At 39.9% G+C, this 16,249-nt stretch overlaps 1 protein-coding gene across 3 annotated transcripts in view; it reads left to right on the top strand.

Annotated features, from left to right (window-relative positions):
* The window catches only part of MAPRE2 (microtubule associated protein RP/EB family member 2), a 158,460-nt gene that overhangs the window by 75,077 nt on the left and 67,134 nt on the right, over positions 1–16,249 (top strand). For 2 of the 3 annotated variants that reach the window (XM_082853680.1, XM_082853681.1), the window contains one exon: positions 13,709–13,836. The exons of the other annotated variant lie outside the window; for it this stretch is intronic. In XM_082853680.1, the coding sequence (XP_082709806.1) occupies positions 13,709–13,836 (128 nt within the window). The remainder of the gene's footprint in view (positions 1–13,708; positions 13,837–16,249) is intronic. 3 annotated transcript variants of the gene reach the window in all.

Raw genomic sequence — 16,249 nt, 5'->3', positions numbered from 1 at the left:
TTGATCTACAATGTTGTGTTAGTTTCAGGTGTACAGCAAAGTGACTCCGTTATACTTATATGTGTATGCTGTCTTGAAAATTGCATTTCTGTTTCATCTCCTTACAATATTGGGGGTAGCCAAGCTAAGGAGCCACCTACTGAATAGTACCTGGTGGGGTTCACGCAGATAACCACAAGGCTGTTAAGTGGAGGTTGATTTTCAAGGCTAGTTAGACAGTCTCCTTTTGCAGGCGGTTGGAGAAATCTGTTGTAATCATATTCTGTTTTTAAAAAATAGTCCTTGGAATACTTGGTGGTATGGCAGGAAGGAGCTTGATCTCTGTTTTTAAAAGGAACAGTTAATGGTAGATGGGATGGACCCCCTGCAAAAGGGTATTATTTTCTGTTCATTCTCTCTGGGAGATGGCAATGATTAGCTGGAGGCAGGACCTCTGATTGTGAGACGACATGGAGCTTTGCGCCACAATTAAAAGCATTATCATCAAGCAGTGGATGATAACGAAGGGCACGTTAATAGTCACAATGGTAGGCCGCTTGGAAGAGCCTGGAATAAAGAGCAGGCTAATGTGCCCTCTGATAAAACTCATATTTTATGCAATGTTTCTCTAAGCAGCTTAGTATTAAAGTTCTTTTACACTGGTTTTCTTCACTAGCTCTAAATTGTGACTAGCCTAATTTCGAGGAAAAATGAGTATATTTCACATCCTGTGTTTTAATAAAATATATGCATTTTATAATTGTGGGTGTATCTTGATGCTTCTCTGCTGTCCTTGTCTAAAGTTAGTACTGCACCCAGGCCTCTGCCCCCGCTGAGCTCTCTGGGGAGGGTTGGTGCCTGGAAGAGTCCGTTTTGCGTTGCCTGTCTCATCCCATAAGACAGTCGTAGAGCCCTGTAAAAATAAAACAGATGCACATCTGCCCACGGTGGCTTAAGTGTGTTATTATTACCTGAAGACAATAAATGACCCCTGAAATTCCCCTCCCAGCCCTAGGTCCATGCAGCCATCAATTATTCCACAAGTTAAGTGGACGCCTTAATACCCAATTTTCAATGAAACTCAGTACAGTTTCCAGAATGTCTCTCCAGGGAGATTTCATCTTGTCAGTGTTTGTCTTTCAGAGACCCTCTGTGACTCCAGCTTCCCTCCATCCTGATCTCCCTCCCCAACCAAATACTGTCCCCCTGCCCCCATATTCTGGGTCGCAAATAAAGAGCAAATGATGAATCGAGAATTATCTAGAGATACTCTTTCTTTGGTGAGATGTTTAAATCCTCCCCCTCACGGTATTGAATCTGGAGAATGAATTATGCACAGCTGAAAGGCGGAGAAGTTTCTGGTTCAGGGGACACTTACCAGTTACTCCCAACGGATGCGCAGTTCATTATCAGGGACAGCCACAGGGATTTCACATCAGCCTTTTGTGAGGAGGGAGCCAGGAAGCAGACACTCAGGCAGAATCTATTTCTGTTTTTACAAAGCTTTGCAGAGGAAAACTCTGACATTTAAGTGAATGTCTGCCGTTGGGACCCAGTCTCTTCATCCCCCCTCAGGTTGATGAACAACTTTTGGAGTTCCTTCCTTTGTCTCCATATTTAATCGGTGGGTATAAATATACACGTCTTTTCTTTGGTGTATATTTACAGGTTACTTTAGAAAGATGCCACTTGTAAGAGAAGGAAATAATTCATTTTTAGATCAGTGATTGTCTTGATCTCTTTTTAAACTCTTATCATAATACTTGTGAGTCCATAGAAGTGTTTGCAAAATGGCTATTTCTATTAGGATGACACCCCCCCCCCAAATTCTTTCTGAGTAAAAAGCCACATTTACAAGTGTGTTTGAAATAATGCACCTCCCTTTACCTAGTATGTAGGAACAGGCCAACCTTGACAATGCTAAAAAATATGAACCAAAGGACAGCCCTGTGGGAAGGGAATTAAAGGTGAGGCCTTGACCTAGACCAAGTGTAAGTCCGGTGATTGGTAAAGAAAGTGTTCTTGGGACTCACAGGTACTTCTCCACCTTGACATATATGGAGACTTCAGAGCCGTTTTGGTCAGCAGGACATGGCTTCCTACGAAGCATTGATACCTTTAGACGTTACTTAAGAAACCACTCAGATTATAGATTATTAATGGACTTCAGAAATCCTTATGTGCCCAAGCTCAAAGACGTGTTTCCCAGGTGAAAGAAAAATGCCATTATTCTTCATACCTCTTTTCCAGTCTGTTCTTTGTTTTGTAACTGGGTAGAGGGTGGATTGCATGTGTCGGTCTTAGGCTGGTGGAGGTGGATTACTTCCCCCAGTGAAAATACAGATTGTTATGAGAGAGGGAGAAGAAAGATGGTCACAGACATGAGTATAGTTGTCAGTTGTCAGCGCAAAATTGTGTGAACAGAGTATATTGCCATGGGGGGGGGGCGGTGAATTTACAGAACATTTTATATTGAACATGAAATTTCCAGTTGTGTATAGACTCCTTTAGGGAATGAAATAAAGAAAGTAACTTAAGTCAGGGTGTGTGGGGTGGGGCGGGGGAGCGGGGGGGGGGGGTGGCTTTTAAAGGTTCAGCTTCAAAATGCGTTTGGGGTAAATCAAAGCCAAACAGAGGCTACTTACAGAGCAGCAGACAGAAGTCAACCACTTACGGAAGGCAGTTCTTCTGCAGATGGTCGTATCTAAACTTGGGAATTCTGGCAAACTCAGACGATAGTTGTGAAAAAAAAAATCAAAATCAAAATAGGTTCCATATGCCTCATTCCCAAAATTAATTTCTCAAGCCCCTCTCCTTACAGCCACGTACCCAAAACAGCATCAGAGAGCCAGGATCCTGAGACACCTGGTTTATCGTGAGCCCTGCTGAAAAAACACTGCGTTTTCCTCCAAATGGAGTGATCAGTCACGTTTCCCCCTAAATGTACACAGTGTGGCTGTGGTCTACTGGTAAGGGTGGGGCGGAGAGACGAAATGAATTACATAAGAAATAATTCCAGTTGAAGGGCACATATAATGCTAGCTATGACATTTTACGTGTTTGCTGCGTTTTGAAGAGACACTCCTCTGGAATAATGAATAAACCTTGCCCAGTTCGTTCTTGGACACAACTGTGGACTATTTTGTAACTGGTTTAGGGGCCCATGACTAGTAAGGTGGTAGAATCCATGTTTTGGTTTCCACGGTTCGGGGCTTGCCAAGTCTTTATCCAGGCTTTGTTCAGTAGGCGAGCTCAAGTCTCAGTCCATAAAATTCCTTTTGTTTCAGTAGCAGAAATGTAATTTCTCATTTCTGTGGCTGAGCGACTGCTGCAAGGCATAAACTTGCCGTACGTTTCCTGCCCGCACCCCCAAGTGCTGAATACAAGAGTGAAATGGGGCAAAATCAGCACACTGGCCCTCAGCCTGAGGCTGGCCTTTTTCTGAAGTCACATGTGTCAGTGGCCACTATCCACAGACAAGCCAGAAATACGACTTCACCTGCTCGAGGTATGAGGGGATTTTCATTTTTCTGGGTTTTTGTTCCTCTCACTTGTAAAACTAAAATATATATACATACATATATATATACACACACACATATATATATATATATATATATATATATATATATATATAGAGAGAGAGAGAGAGAGAGAGAGAGAGAGAGAGAGAGAGAGAGAGAGAGAGAGAGAGAGAGAGAGAGTGTCAGCTTCCCAGAAAGGCATTTGGACATTCACAGAAATTGTGTAAACTATATGGTGATTATTGGTTTACTTTCAAGAAGAAGCAATGGATGCAAATTCATTTTGTAAAATTTATTTTATTGAAGTATAGTTGATTTACAATGTTGTGTTAATTTCTGCTGTGCAAATTCATTTTAAAATAAAATTTCAATGCCATTTTCAAAATATGTGACCCAGAGACTGACATGCTAGAAAATTGTCCCTTACCTACTGCTCTCAGTGCTTTTGTACTTACCAGGTTTTAAACACATAGTGATCTGGTTAAAGTTCCGACTGAAAGCCACAAATAAGAGGACAGTGCTTTGACTTCCTTTTTTACAAGGATGACAATGAGAGAAATGCTTGTTCTAAAGAACAGATGTCAGGTCATCGAAGAATAAACAGTTATTTCTGTGGAAGATATAACGCTGAAGATCCAAACAGAATAAACCATGCACAGTGCATTGCCTCCTTATTCTGTAGCATTTGGTATTACCTTACCTTTCGTAGCCACTTACTTTGCTTGCCTGAGTCTCTGGAAATTACTCAGTACATTTTTAAAAAATTAATATTTCATATTGTTTTAATTCATACCTTGAAAAGGACTAGGAATCCACATTTGTCAGGGAAGAATACAGTTCCTGACCGGCTCCCCTCACGGGATTTTTTCAAGAATCAAAATGGAAGCATGGAATCACTTTAACTCTAAAATGACAGAAAATTTCCTTTTGTTATCCACACAACACTTCTGAAGAATAAGCAGGGACCAGTACTTTCACCTTTATATTGTAATATAGGTTGACATCCAGGAAATTATAAGGAAGTCTTCAGATTCTAGTGGATATCTACAGAAGAGCTAAGACTGTTAAACTCCACCAACCCTGAGTTTAACATTTGGAAAAATATAAATTTTCTTCTACAAACTGTTGAGTCAACTTGAATAATTTAGGCTTGAAGGTATTGAAGTTGCACCTGTAGAAAGAAAAAGTTTTCTTTTTTCTGAAGGAATTAGGGGGAGAAAAAAGTGGATGGGCAGAGCAGGAATAGAATTCTTCTTCCATGTTAGCTGCCCCCTGACTTACTAGAGGTTGGGAAGAGCACTTCCCTCTCCGCAGAGAGAGAATCAGGACTCAGCTCTCCCTCCTAAAATCTGAAGGTGCCACACATTTGGATGGGGAACTAATAAAGGGAGTGAGAGATAACCACAAAGTGAAATGAATTTAGAAGTATCTTGGTAAAATTCGGAGCAAGATCGATGATAAGAATATTCTAATCAGCATGGATGGTAAATAGAAATTAACTGTGTTGAGTCCATTGCTGTTAATTTGAAGTCGGTATGGAAATCTATTTAATGTGTTGTTAATGTTTTATTTTAGAAAATGTAAGGAACTGTTCCTAACCTTGACTGATTCACCCTTACTCTGTCCTCTATCCTAGTTTTCCCACAGATCCCTTAACAATGGTTGTTTTTACTGCAGGGTTTCTAGGGATTGCAGTTGTGTCAGATGGAGATGGGGATGTGGTAGAGGTTCGAGTGGTGAGTCTAGTAACTAATTAACTGGAGTATTAATAAGGCAAAAATCAGGTGCTATTCCACTGTTTCCCTGGTCATCTTAATGAGCTCCTTGAAGGCAGATAATGCTTTGCTTGCTGTTGTGAGCCGACTGTCTTGATATGAAAGGATTGTTGTCCTTTGGTGAACGTTGTCAATAAAGGTGCAGAAAAGAGTGTGATTCATCGACAGAACCTGCAGCAAATGACTTGCTTCCTTGTTCTTACGGATTTTTTAAAAGCTATCATAACTCTTCTACCTGCCCTTTGGTTGTACATTTCTTTCTATTTAACCACAGAACATCTTTACTCACTTATATATGGATTATCTTTCTAAAACACAGGTCTGATTGTGTCTGTCCCACTTTGCCTTTAGTTTTGTTTTTAAGTCATCTAGAGCAAAAATTTCATCCCAACTTGGCTTAATGCCATCTGGCACAATGCTGGGCCTTGGTGCCTCCTCCTCCATCAATACATCACCTGGTAAAGCAAAAGCTTCTCACTACTGCCTATAGGCAAAGCCATTAGAAAAGTACGTGAACTGCCAGAAGTTATGCCAGTGTGTGAAAATTATACCAGACTGTCCAAAACACTTAAAATTTTGAATTTTTTTCTGAGGTTTTATGTAATATACGTAGTTGATTTTAAAAATTGACTAGTAACTAAAAGCAAATGGTTTTGTTTACTAAGTGATAGACTAAAGAAAACAGTGGAAGTTATTAACCAAAAAATGAAAAACCTTTTAATAATGTTATGGAAAAGCAGTTACTGTAGTCACATTATCTGGGATGTCAGTGACATGAGTTTTTTTAGATCTTCAGGGCAAGAGAATCTAGAGACAAGGGTGCTTCTGGGGATGGGTGGATATTGATTTTTATACCTATATGTGACCGCCTGGAGGGGTGGGATAGGGAGGGTGGGAGGGAGGGAGACGCAAGAGGGAAGAGATATGGGAACATATGTATATGTATAACTGATTCACTTTGTTATAAAGCAGAAACTAACACATCATTGTAAAGCAATTATACCCCAATAAAGATGTTAAAAAAAAAAATAGGCAAAGCAATATGTAGAAAAATGGAGAAATTAAAACATGTTAACAATTAAAAAAAAATAATAAAATCTTTACTTAGCACTTTAAGTAAAAAGCAGATTTTTGTTGCTTTAGGATTAACAAGAATTCCAAACACAACTGTTTCATAAATGTATAGATTTTTGTGTAAAACCCGTAAGACTAGATTTTTCTGTCCTATATAGTCGTGCTTAAAAATATTATCTCTAAATACCATTTGTGACCAAAGGAATAAGGAATCCTTGGAGAAATGACTGGTTTTAGGTCTAAGGCAGCAAAGGTACAAGTCAAGCCTGAAGCATTTTGTCATACCAGAAAGCAGGGAAGTTAGCAAAGACTACTAGGATCTTCTAGTAGAACCTAGAAACCAGTTTGAATAAAGGCATAAACTGCATTGGATTGAAACGTATCAAATGTGTTTAAATCCATGAGTTCATAATTACACTTAAAAAATAAAAACCTCATTGGTCGTGTTTGGAGAATATTAGGAACTTACCTCATTGTTTTGAAAATCTGTAAATAAAAGGAAAGAATCGGGCATCTATCTTGCCTTTACTATATGGTCAGTATCTCAAAGGGCAAATTTCTGTTTGTAGAATTATTCTAGCTAATAAATCAAGAACAAATAGAAGAAAAGAGAGAGGATTCAAATAAACAAAATAAGAAATGAAAGAGGAGAAATAACAACCAATACTGCAGAAATACAAAAAATCATAAGAGAATAGTATGAACAATTATATGCCACCAGATTGGACAACCTAGAAGAAATGGACAAGTTTCTAGAAACATACAGCTCACCCAAACTGAATCAAGAAGAAGTAGATAATTTGAACAGACCGATCACTAGAAGTTAAATAGAATCTATAATTTTAAAAACTCCCTGAAAACACAAGTCCAGGACTAGATGTCTTCACTGGGGAATTCTACCAAACATGCAAAAAAGAACTTATACTGATCCTTCACAGATTCTTCCAAAAGACCGAAGAAGAAGGAACACTCCCTAAGTCATTCTATGAAACCACCATCACCCTGATGCCAAAACCAGACAAAGACACTACCAAAAAAGAAAATTACAGGCCAATATCTTTGATGAATGTAGATGCAGAAATCCTCAACAATATATTAGCAAACTGGATCCAACAACACATGAAAAGGATCATACACCATGATCAAGTTGGATTCATCCTAGGGTCATGAGGATGGTTCAACATGTGCAAATCAATTAGTGTGATACACCACATCAACAAAAGAAAAGACAAAAACCACATGATCATTTCAATAGATGCAGGGAAAGTATTTGATGAAATTCAACATCCATTCATGATAAAAACTCTCACCTAAATGGGTATAGAGGGAACGTATTTCAACATAATAGAAGCTATTTATGACAAACCCACAGCCAACATGATACTCAACAGTGAAAAGCTGAAAACCTTTCCACTAAATTCTGGAACAAGGCAAGGATGCCCACTCTCACCACTTCTATTCAACATAGTATTGGAAGGCCTAGCCACAGCAGTTGGACAAGAAAAAGAAATAAAAGTCCAAATTGGAAGGGAAGTGATACAATTGTCATTATATGCAGATGACATGAAACTCTCTATAGAAAACCCTAAAGACTCCACACAAAAACTATTAGAACTGATAAACAAATTCAGCAAGGTATCAGGATACAAGATTTATATACAGAAATCTGTTGTGCTTTTTTACACTAATAATGAAGTATCAGAAAGAGAAAGAAAAAAAAATCCCCTTTAAAATTGCATCAAAAATAAAAAGACTTAGGAATAAAACTGACCAAGGAGGTTAGAGACTTACAGGCTAAGGGCTATAAAACATTGATAAAGGAAATTGAAGATCATTCAAAGAAATGGAAAGGTAGCTCATGCTCTTGGATTGGAAGAATTAATATTGTTAAAATGGCCATACTACCCAAAGCAATCTACAGATTTAATGCCATCCCTATCAAATTACCCATGACATTTTTCACACAACTAGAACAAATAATCCTAAAACTTACATGGAACCACAAAAGACCCAGAATTGCCAAAGCAATCCTGAGGAAAAAGAACAAAGCTGGAGGCATAACCCTCATGGATTTCAGACAATACTACAAAGCTACAGTAATCAAAACAGTGTGGTATTGGCACAAAAACAGACATATAGATCAATGGAACAGAATAGAGAGCCCAGAAATAAACCCACATACCTGCGGTTAACTAGTGTTCAACAAAGAGGGCAAGAATATAAAATGGAGAAAAGACAGTCTCTTCAGCAAGTGGTGTTAGGAAAGCTGAACAGCCGCATGTAAATCAGTGAAGTTAGAACACTCTCTTACACCATACGCAAAAATAAACTCGGACTTTCCTGGTGGCGCAGTGGTTAAGAATCTGCCTGCCAATGCAGGGGACATGGGTTCAAGCCCTGGTCCAGGAAGATCCCACATGCCACAGAGCAACTAAGCCCGTGCGCCACCACTACTGAGCCTGTGCTCTAGAGCCTGCGAGCCACAACTACTGAGCCCACGTGCCACAACTACTGAAGCCCATGCACCTAGAGCCTGTACTTTGCAACAAGAGAAGCCACTGCGATGAGAAGCCCGTGCACCACAACGAAGAGTAGGCCCCGCCCACCACAATTAGAAAAAGCCCACACACAGCAACAAAGACCCAACACAGCCAAAAATAAATAAATAAATTTATAAAAAATAAATAAACCCAAGATGGCTTAAAGACTTAAATATAAGATGTGACACTATAAAGCTCTTAGAAGAGAACATAGGCAAAACATTCTCTGACATAAATCGTAGCAATACCTTCTTAGATCAGTCTCCTAAGGTAATAGAAGTAAAAGCAAAAATAAACAAATGGGACCTAATCAAACTTATAAGCTTTTGCACAGCAAAGGAAACCATAAACAAAACGAAAATACAATGGGAGAAAAGATTTGCAAACAATGCAACTGACAAGGGCTTAATTTCCTAAATATACAAACAGCTCATGTAGCTCAATATCAAAAAACAAACAACCCAATATAAAATGAGCAGAAGATCTAAATAGACATTTCTCCAAAGAAGACATATAGATGGCCAATAGGCACATGAAAAGATGTTCAACATCGTTCATTATTAGAGGAATGCAAGTCAAAACTACAATTAGGTACCACCTCACACTGGTCAGAATGGCCATCAACAAGAAGTCTACAAATAATAAATGCTGGACAGGGTGTAGGGAAAAGGGAACCCTCCTACACTGTTGGTGGGAATGTAAATTGGTGCAGCCACTATGGAGAACAATATGGAGGTTCCTTAAAAAACTAAAAATAAAGTTACCATATGATCCAGCAATAACACTCCTGGGCATATATCTAGGAAAGAGGAAAACTCTAATTCGAAAAGATCCATGGACCCCATTGTTCATAGCAGCACTACTTATAATAGCCAAGACATGGAAGCAACCTAAGTGTCCATCGACAGGTGTGTGTGTGTGTGTGTGTGTGTATAAATTGAAATATTACTCAGCCATAAAAATGAAATAATGCCATTTGCAGCAACATGGATGGATCTAGAGATTATCACACTAAGTGGAGTAAGTCTGACAGAGAAAGACAAATATCACATGATGTCACTTACATGTGGAATCTAAAAAAAAAAAATGCAACTGAACTTATTTACAAAACAGGAACATACTCACAGACATGGAAAACAAACTCATGGTTATCAAAGGGAAAAGGGGCAAGGGGAGGGATAAATTAGGAGTTTGGGATTAACATGTACACACTAGTAAGTATAAAATAGATAAACGACAGGGACCTACTGTAGAGCACAGGGAAATATATTCAATAACTTGAAATAACCTATAATGGAAAAGAATCTGAAAAGAATACATAGGGATATATATGTATGTATGTATGACTGAATCACTTTGATGTATACAACATTATAAATCAACTATACTTCAATTTAAGAAAAAAGAATGAATAATAGAATATCACTTTGAAGTCTCTAAAGAGTTGTTGGACCTAGGCAGATACCATCAATGGCTAACTATATCATTTAAGGAGTCAATCAGACAGTATGTGTCTCCTGATGGAAGTTGAAACACTGCATGAAATAGTCTTGTCCCCTCTCCTCCATTAGAACTTGAATCAGAGCAAGCTTCTGGGTCAAATTACCAGTTTCTGGGAATACAAGGGAGAGAGGAATATGTTAAAAGGCACCAATGGGATGCAGCGAGAAAAATCTAGATTGTGGAAATTCTACAAGACAAACAACCCATTCCTTCAACAACAGTTTTTTTAAATGCAAGGGAAATATTAGAAATGGAGAAGAAACCTATAGATAAAAGAAAGTACATATCAAAGAATCACAATGTATGAATCTTATTTGAATTCAGATTCAAACAAATTGAAACAATTATAATGCATATTTGATGGTATTAAGAAATTTTATTTTTAGGTGTGATAATGCTGTTGTTTTGTTTTCTTTTTAATGTCCTTCTCTTTTAGAGACACATACAAAAATACTTAGAGGTGAGATCATATAATGCTTGGCATTTACTTCAAAGTAATCTGGCTTGGGAGATGGAGGGTGGGAGGATGGGAGTGTTGATGGGAATATAAATGAAACAAGATTGGCCAAGTATAGATAATTGTTGAAACCAAGAAGTGAACACAACTGATACGTTATTCTGTTCTCTCTCCTTTTGCATATATCAGAAAACTTTCAAAATAGAAGTGTATATATATATACACACATTTTATAAAAAATTATGTGTGGTATAATTGTACAAAATTAGTAAAATTGCAAAATTTCAACCAGGTTTAAATATTAAAAAGAATTTGTTACCACTGTACACCTATTAGAATGGCCAAAATCGAAAATACCGACAATACCAAATTTTGGTGAGGATATGAAGCAATAGGAACTTTCCTTTATTTATTTATTTATTTATTTATTTATCTAATTTTATTTTTTGGCTGCGTTGGGTCCCCGCTACTGCGCGTGGGCCCCCTCCAGCTGAGACGAGTGGGGGCCACCCTTCGCCGCTGGTGCGCAGGCCTCCCACCGTGGTGGTCTCCCCTGCTGCAGAGCACGGGCTCCAGGTGCGCGGGCCCAGCAGTCGTGGCTCACGGGCTTCAGAGCGCAGGCGCACGGGCCTAGTTGCTCCGTGGCATGCGGGATCCCCCCCAGACCAGGGATCGATCCTGTGTCCCGTGCACCGGCGGGCGGATTCTCAACCACTGCGCCACCAGGGAAGTCCCAGAACTTTCTTTTTTTTTTAATGTTCATAATGACTTTATTTATAATAGCCCCAAACTGTAAACAACCCAAATGTCCATCAACAGGTAAATGAATAAACAAACTCAATATATACATACAATGGAACACTGCTCAGCAATGAAAAGGTGTGAACTACTGATATACAGTGCAGCATGGATCTCACGGTTTTATGAAAGAAGCCATACAAATGTATATACTATGTGATTCTATTTATAGAAAATTCTAGAAAATGCAAACTAGTCTATAGTAACTTTCATTCATTGCTGTTGGGAATGCAAAATGGTGCAGCGACTTTGCAAGACAGTTTGGTAATTTCTTATAAAATTGAATATACTCTTACCATTGCAACCCATTAGTCATGCTGTTTGGTATTTACCCAAATGAATGAAAACTTATAAAAACCTGCACATGGAGATTTGTAGCAGCTTTATTCATAATTGCCAAAACTTGATGGCAACCAAGATGTCTTTCAGTAGGTGAGTGGTACATTGAGAAAGTGCAGTATTATTCAGCGCTAAAAGGAAGTGAGCTCTCAAGCCATGAAAAGGCATGGAGGCACTTTAAATGTGCATTACTGAAGGAAGCCAGTCTGTGGTTCCAACTATGCGACATTCTGGAAAAGGTAAAACTATGGAGACATTAAAAGAAATCAGTGTTTTCCAGGAATGGTGGGAGGGAGGGATGAATCAGCAGAGCACAGAGGATCTTTAGGGCACTGAAGCTATTCTGTATGGTACTACAGTGGTGGATACACGGCACTGTACATTCGTCACAGCCTGCACAATGTATAACACCAAGAGTGAACCTAATGTAAACTATGGAACCTGGGTGATAATGTATCATTGTAGGTTCTCCAATTTTAACACGTACCAGCCGGTTGGGGAGATTGGAGGGGGGCAGTGGAGGACAGGGGGGTATGTGGGAAAACTCTGTACATTCCACTCAATTTTGCAGTGAACCTAAAGCTGCTCTAAAAAATAAAGTTTATTAATTAAGAAAAGGAGACCAGTTACACCAAGCTCTAGTTATCAAAGCATTTTAAGCAAAATAAACCTTTTCTGTTACCTTTTCTATGGCCAATGTGTGCTCCTCCTGCGAAAAGTTGGGGGAAATAGTAAGTGTTATGAAATGGTCAGAAGGAGTATATTAACAATCATAGCTGAAAGGAAGACTTGTGCAGTCAGGCAGGACTTCCAGATTATCCAAATACTTTTTGTATATATATTTTTTCAAGGCTTTATCCAAAGCTTTTAGAGACTGATAGAGACTATCAGGTGAGGACTTTTCTTCTTCTTTGTTTTAAAATAAATTTATTTATTTATTTTTGGCTGTGTTTGGTCTTCGTTGCTGCATGCAGGCTTTCTCTAGTTGCGGCGAGTGTGCGGGCTTCTCATTGTGGTGGCTTCTCTTGTTGCGGAGCATGGGCTCTAGGCACGCGGGCTTCTGTAGTTGTGGCATGTGGGCTCAGTAGTTGTGGCGCACGGGCTTAGCTGCTCCGTGGCATGTGGGATCTTCCCGGGCCAGGGCTAGAACCCATGTCCCCCGCATTGGCAGGTGGATTCTTAACCACTGTGCCACCAGGGAAGTCCCAAGGATTTTTTTTCTAATGGAGTGTATTTGTAACCTGTTTCTAAAGTGAATTTCCTTTTCTCTAAAGCTGATAAAAAATATTCACTTTCTTTTTTTTTTTTTGCCTGGGCTGCACGGCTCATGGGATCTTAGTTCCCCATCCAGGGATAGAACCCAGGCCCTTGGCAGTCAGAGCGTGGAGTCCTAACCACTGGACCACCAGGGAATTCCCCAACTTACCTTCTAAGTGACTCACTAAATTACATGAGAGCTTAGGAATCTCAGAACCTGAAGAACATTTGAGTCAAGTTGAGGGAGACCAAAAATGATCCTGCACGAACAATATATGAGATTTAACCATATTACAGCAAACACGTAGAACAGAGACAAAGGGAAGAGAAAGGGCTTAGCCGGAGCAGGACTTTTACAAGCCTTAGAGTTCTGTCAGGGATCCAGAGCTTGAACGGATGTCTGTCATCTTTCTGAGTTAATTTTTTCCTTGTAGGTAAATAAACTTTGTTTGTTTTTTCTAGCTGGGGAATGGCAGTCAACGTGTATTCTACCTCGATAACCCAGGAGACTATGAGCCGACATGACATCATTGCCTGGGTTAATGACATAGTGTCTCTAAACTACACGAAAGTGGAACAGCTTTGTTCAGGTAAGAGACCCTTTTAAGTATTTACATCAACGTTTACTCCCTATCGTGTGGAATGGGATTTTATGGACCACAGAGGAGGTATTTTGGATAGGAAAAAATATATGTATCCGTATTGATATATAATTAAAGGGGGAAAGCCCAGATATAATTGAAGAACATATGGGGAAAATGATGGCCACCTAAGAGCATCGAGCCTCCACGACACATGTTATGAATGGTCTCGCTTAAGCTCGGTAACTTGTCTCCCAGCCTCTTCTCCGTCACCCGCTGTCAGCCACCACATGTCTCCTCCTAATACGCAGATTGGGTCCTGCAACACCTCTCCTTAAAAACCTTCCAGGCTGCACACTGTCCTTCCTACAGGATAAAAGCCACTCCTTGATGTGGCTGATAAGGTCCTTTCTGTTCTGGCTGCAACGCATCTCCTTGGTGTCATCATCCTCCACGTCTCTCTCCCCTGTGCCTCAGTCCCACAAAATACTCTTTGTTCCCTAAAGACTCCTTCCCTTTTGCGTCCCACAACTTTTTTTCAGGCTCCCTTTGCCCTTCTTTTCATTTGCAGTAAAATCTCATTCACACTTTAAAATCCAACTCGGTTGTCACCCCCCCCACAAGGTTCCCCAGATCTCCCCGGCTCCACAGTGTTCATGGAGCGCTGTGCCCACCCTTGCAGAATAATGCATGCCACACTGTGTTGGAAGGTCCAGCTCTTACTCCCCCGAAGGTACCCAGAGCCCTTGAGGACAGGACTGTGTTTCATCCTTTGTCATGTGTCTGCGGTGGCACCCTGCCTGCCTGCTATAAAGTAGGTCTGCAGGAAATGCGTATTGAGCTAAACTTGTTTTAAAAAAAAAAAAAGATTTGACTTTAATGATAAAGTAGGGGCTTGTTAAAGAACATGTCACTAGTAAAGTAATTCATTCTTAGGTTAGAGTATTTATCAAAGAAATAGTCTTCCTTTGGGAACAGGAAGTATTTTCTTCTTGTGAACTAACAGGTAAGAGATTTCCTCTCTGCCTCTGGCTCTGACCGGATATGGTGTTACTAGAAACTATTACTGAAATGTATTCATGTGAAATCCCACGAGACATGATAGGTGCAAAATAGTCATCAGGTAGAGCTGGTGCAGTGGTGTTGGGGCAGCAGAAGGGCGTTCTGCTGGCTTTCTCAGTGGGTCGCGTGTAGAAGGATTTCATGCGGTGCCGTCAGAATGTGGAACGCCCGCACTAGTCACTCTCCGATCTGCCCGAATCCAAACCCCCAGCGAATACACTCTCCGTTCTCCACATCTAGACTGGATTAGAATCGACTAGCGGACAAACTTCCCATCTGCTGACACCTCTTCTCCCATCACCATTTTCTCACGAGCAAGACGGTGAGGGTGGCCAGAACCTAGGCATTGCCTCACCCACCCTTTCTGCGCCCAGGCCTCTAATATCAATACTGTGATTTGTGAGGTCAATAATGGATGCTAACGGGCCAGATCTTTGCCCTGCAGTACGAGCTAGAGAAAAGCTGACTTAGAATATGATGACACCCCAGATATGTGTTGTTGGCCTCTCGAAATGACTTCTAAAAGTTACTGACAGAAACAGCCCCTGTTGCACGCTCCTCAACTGCAAATCTCCACGCAGTCAAGTTTTCTGGTGCCATTCTTGCTGTGCGTTCTGGAGCTCTCTAATATGTTATTTTTAATTTGCTGGAGGGAAATGCAACCCAGAGTGTTTTCTGTTATTAGCCATCCCTTTTCTGTTAATAGCAAGTACCACTTCATATTGTACTTGTGGGTCTGTTTCTCCATACGGCCTGACACATACTCTTCCGTCAGAAATGGTCATATTGGGATGAATGAAAATCAGTTGGAAACTGCTGTGGGGCAAAGACAAAACTGTGTATCTTTCCCATAAAGTGGCTGTATGTACCTGTGGATAAGGGTCATGGGGTTGGTTATCAAAGAAAAAGAGACACAGAAAGGAAGGAGATAAGAAAAAGAGTCATAGAGAAAATCGCCAGTCATGGGTCTAAAGTGTTGAAGGAGCCCATGAGGAGCTTCCTATGTAATGCACTTGGGGAGTTTTTGCTGACAAATGAAATGAGAAGCAAATTCGAATTTTTAGATACAGCAGTAATAAATGCTGGAGTGTATGTGTGCATATGTATGTGTGTGTATGTACCTATTATTTATATAAATATGTAAAATTTCTTTGCATATCTTTCAAATTTCACATAAGCCAAATCCAACAAAAATTTTGGTAGCATCTGTGAAGAGTTCGTGTACAGTTTCCTTAAAGAAAGCATTGGTGTGCATTTTATAGTCGTATGTAGCTATGTTGCTATCCAGCGTGGCTTGATGAAACCTGTAGAAACCATTTTGATCATGAGAATAGATAATTTCCATTAGGATAACTCACTA

The sequence above is a fragment of the Leucopleurus acutus genome (genome assembly GCF_964270905.1).
Source record: "Leucopleurus acutus genome assembly, chromosome: 13".
In the NCBI taxonomy this organism is placed as follows: Eukaryota; Metazoa; Chordata; class Mammalia; order Artiodactyla; family Delphinidae; genus Leucopleurus; species Leucopleurus acutus.
This window is presented reverse-complemented; position numbering and strand designations above follow the sequence as displayed.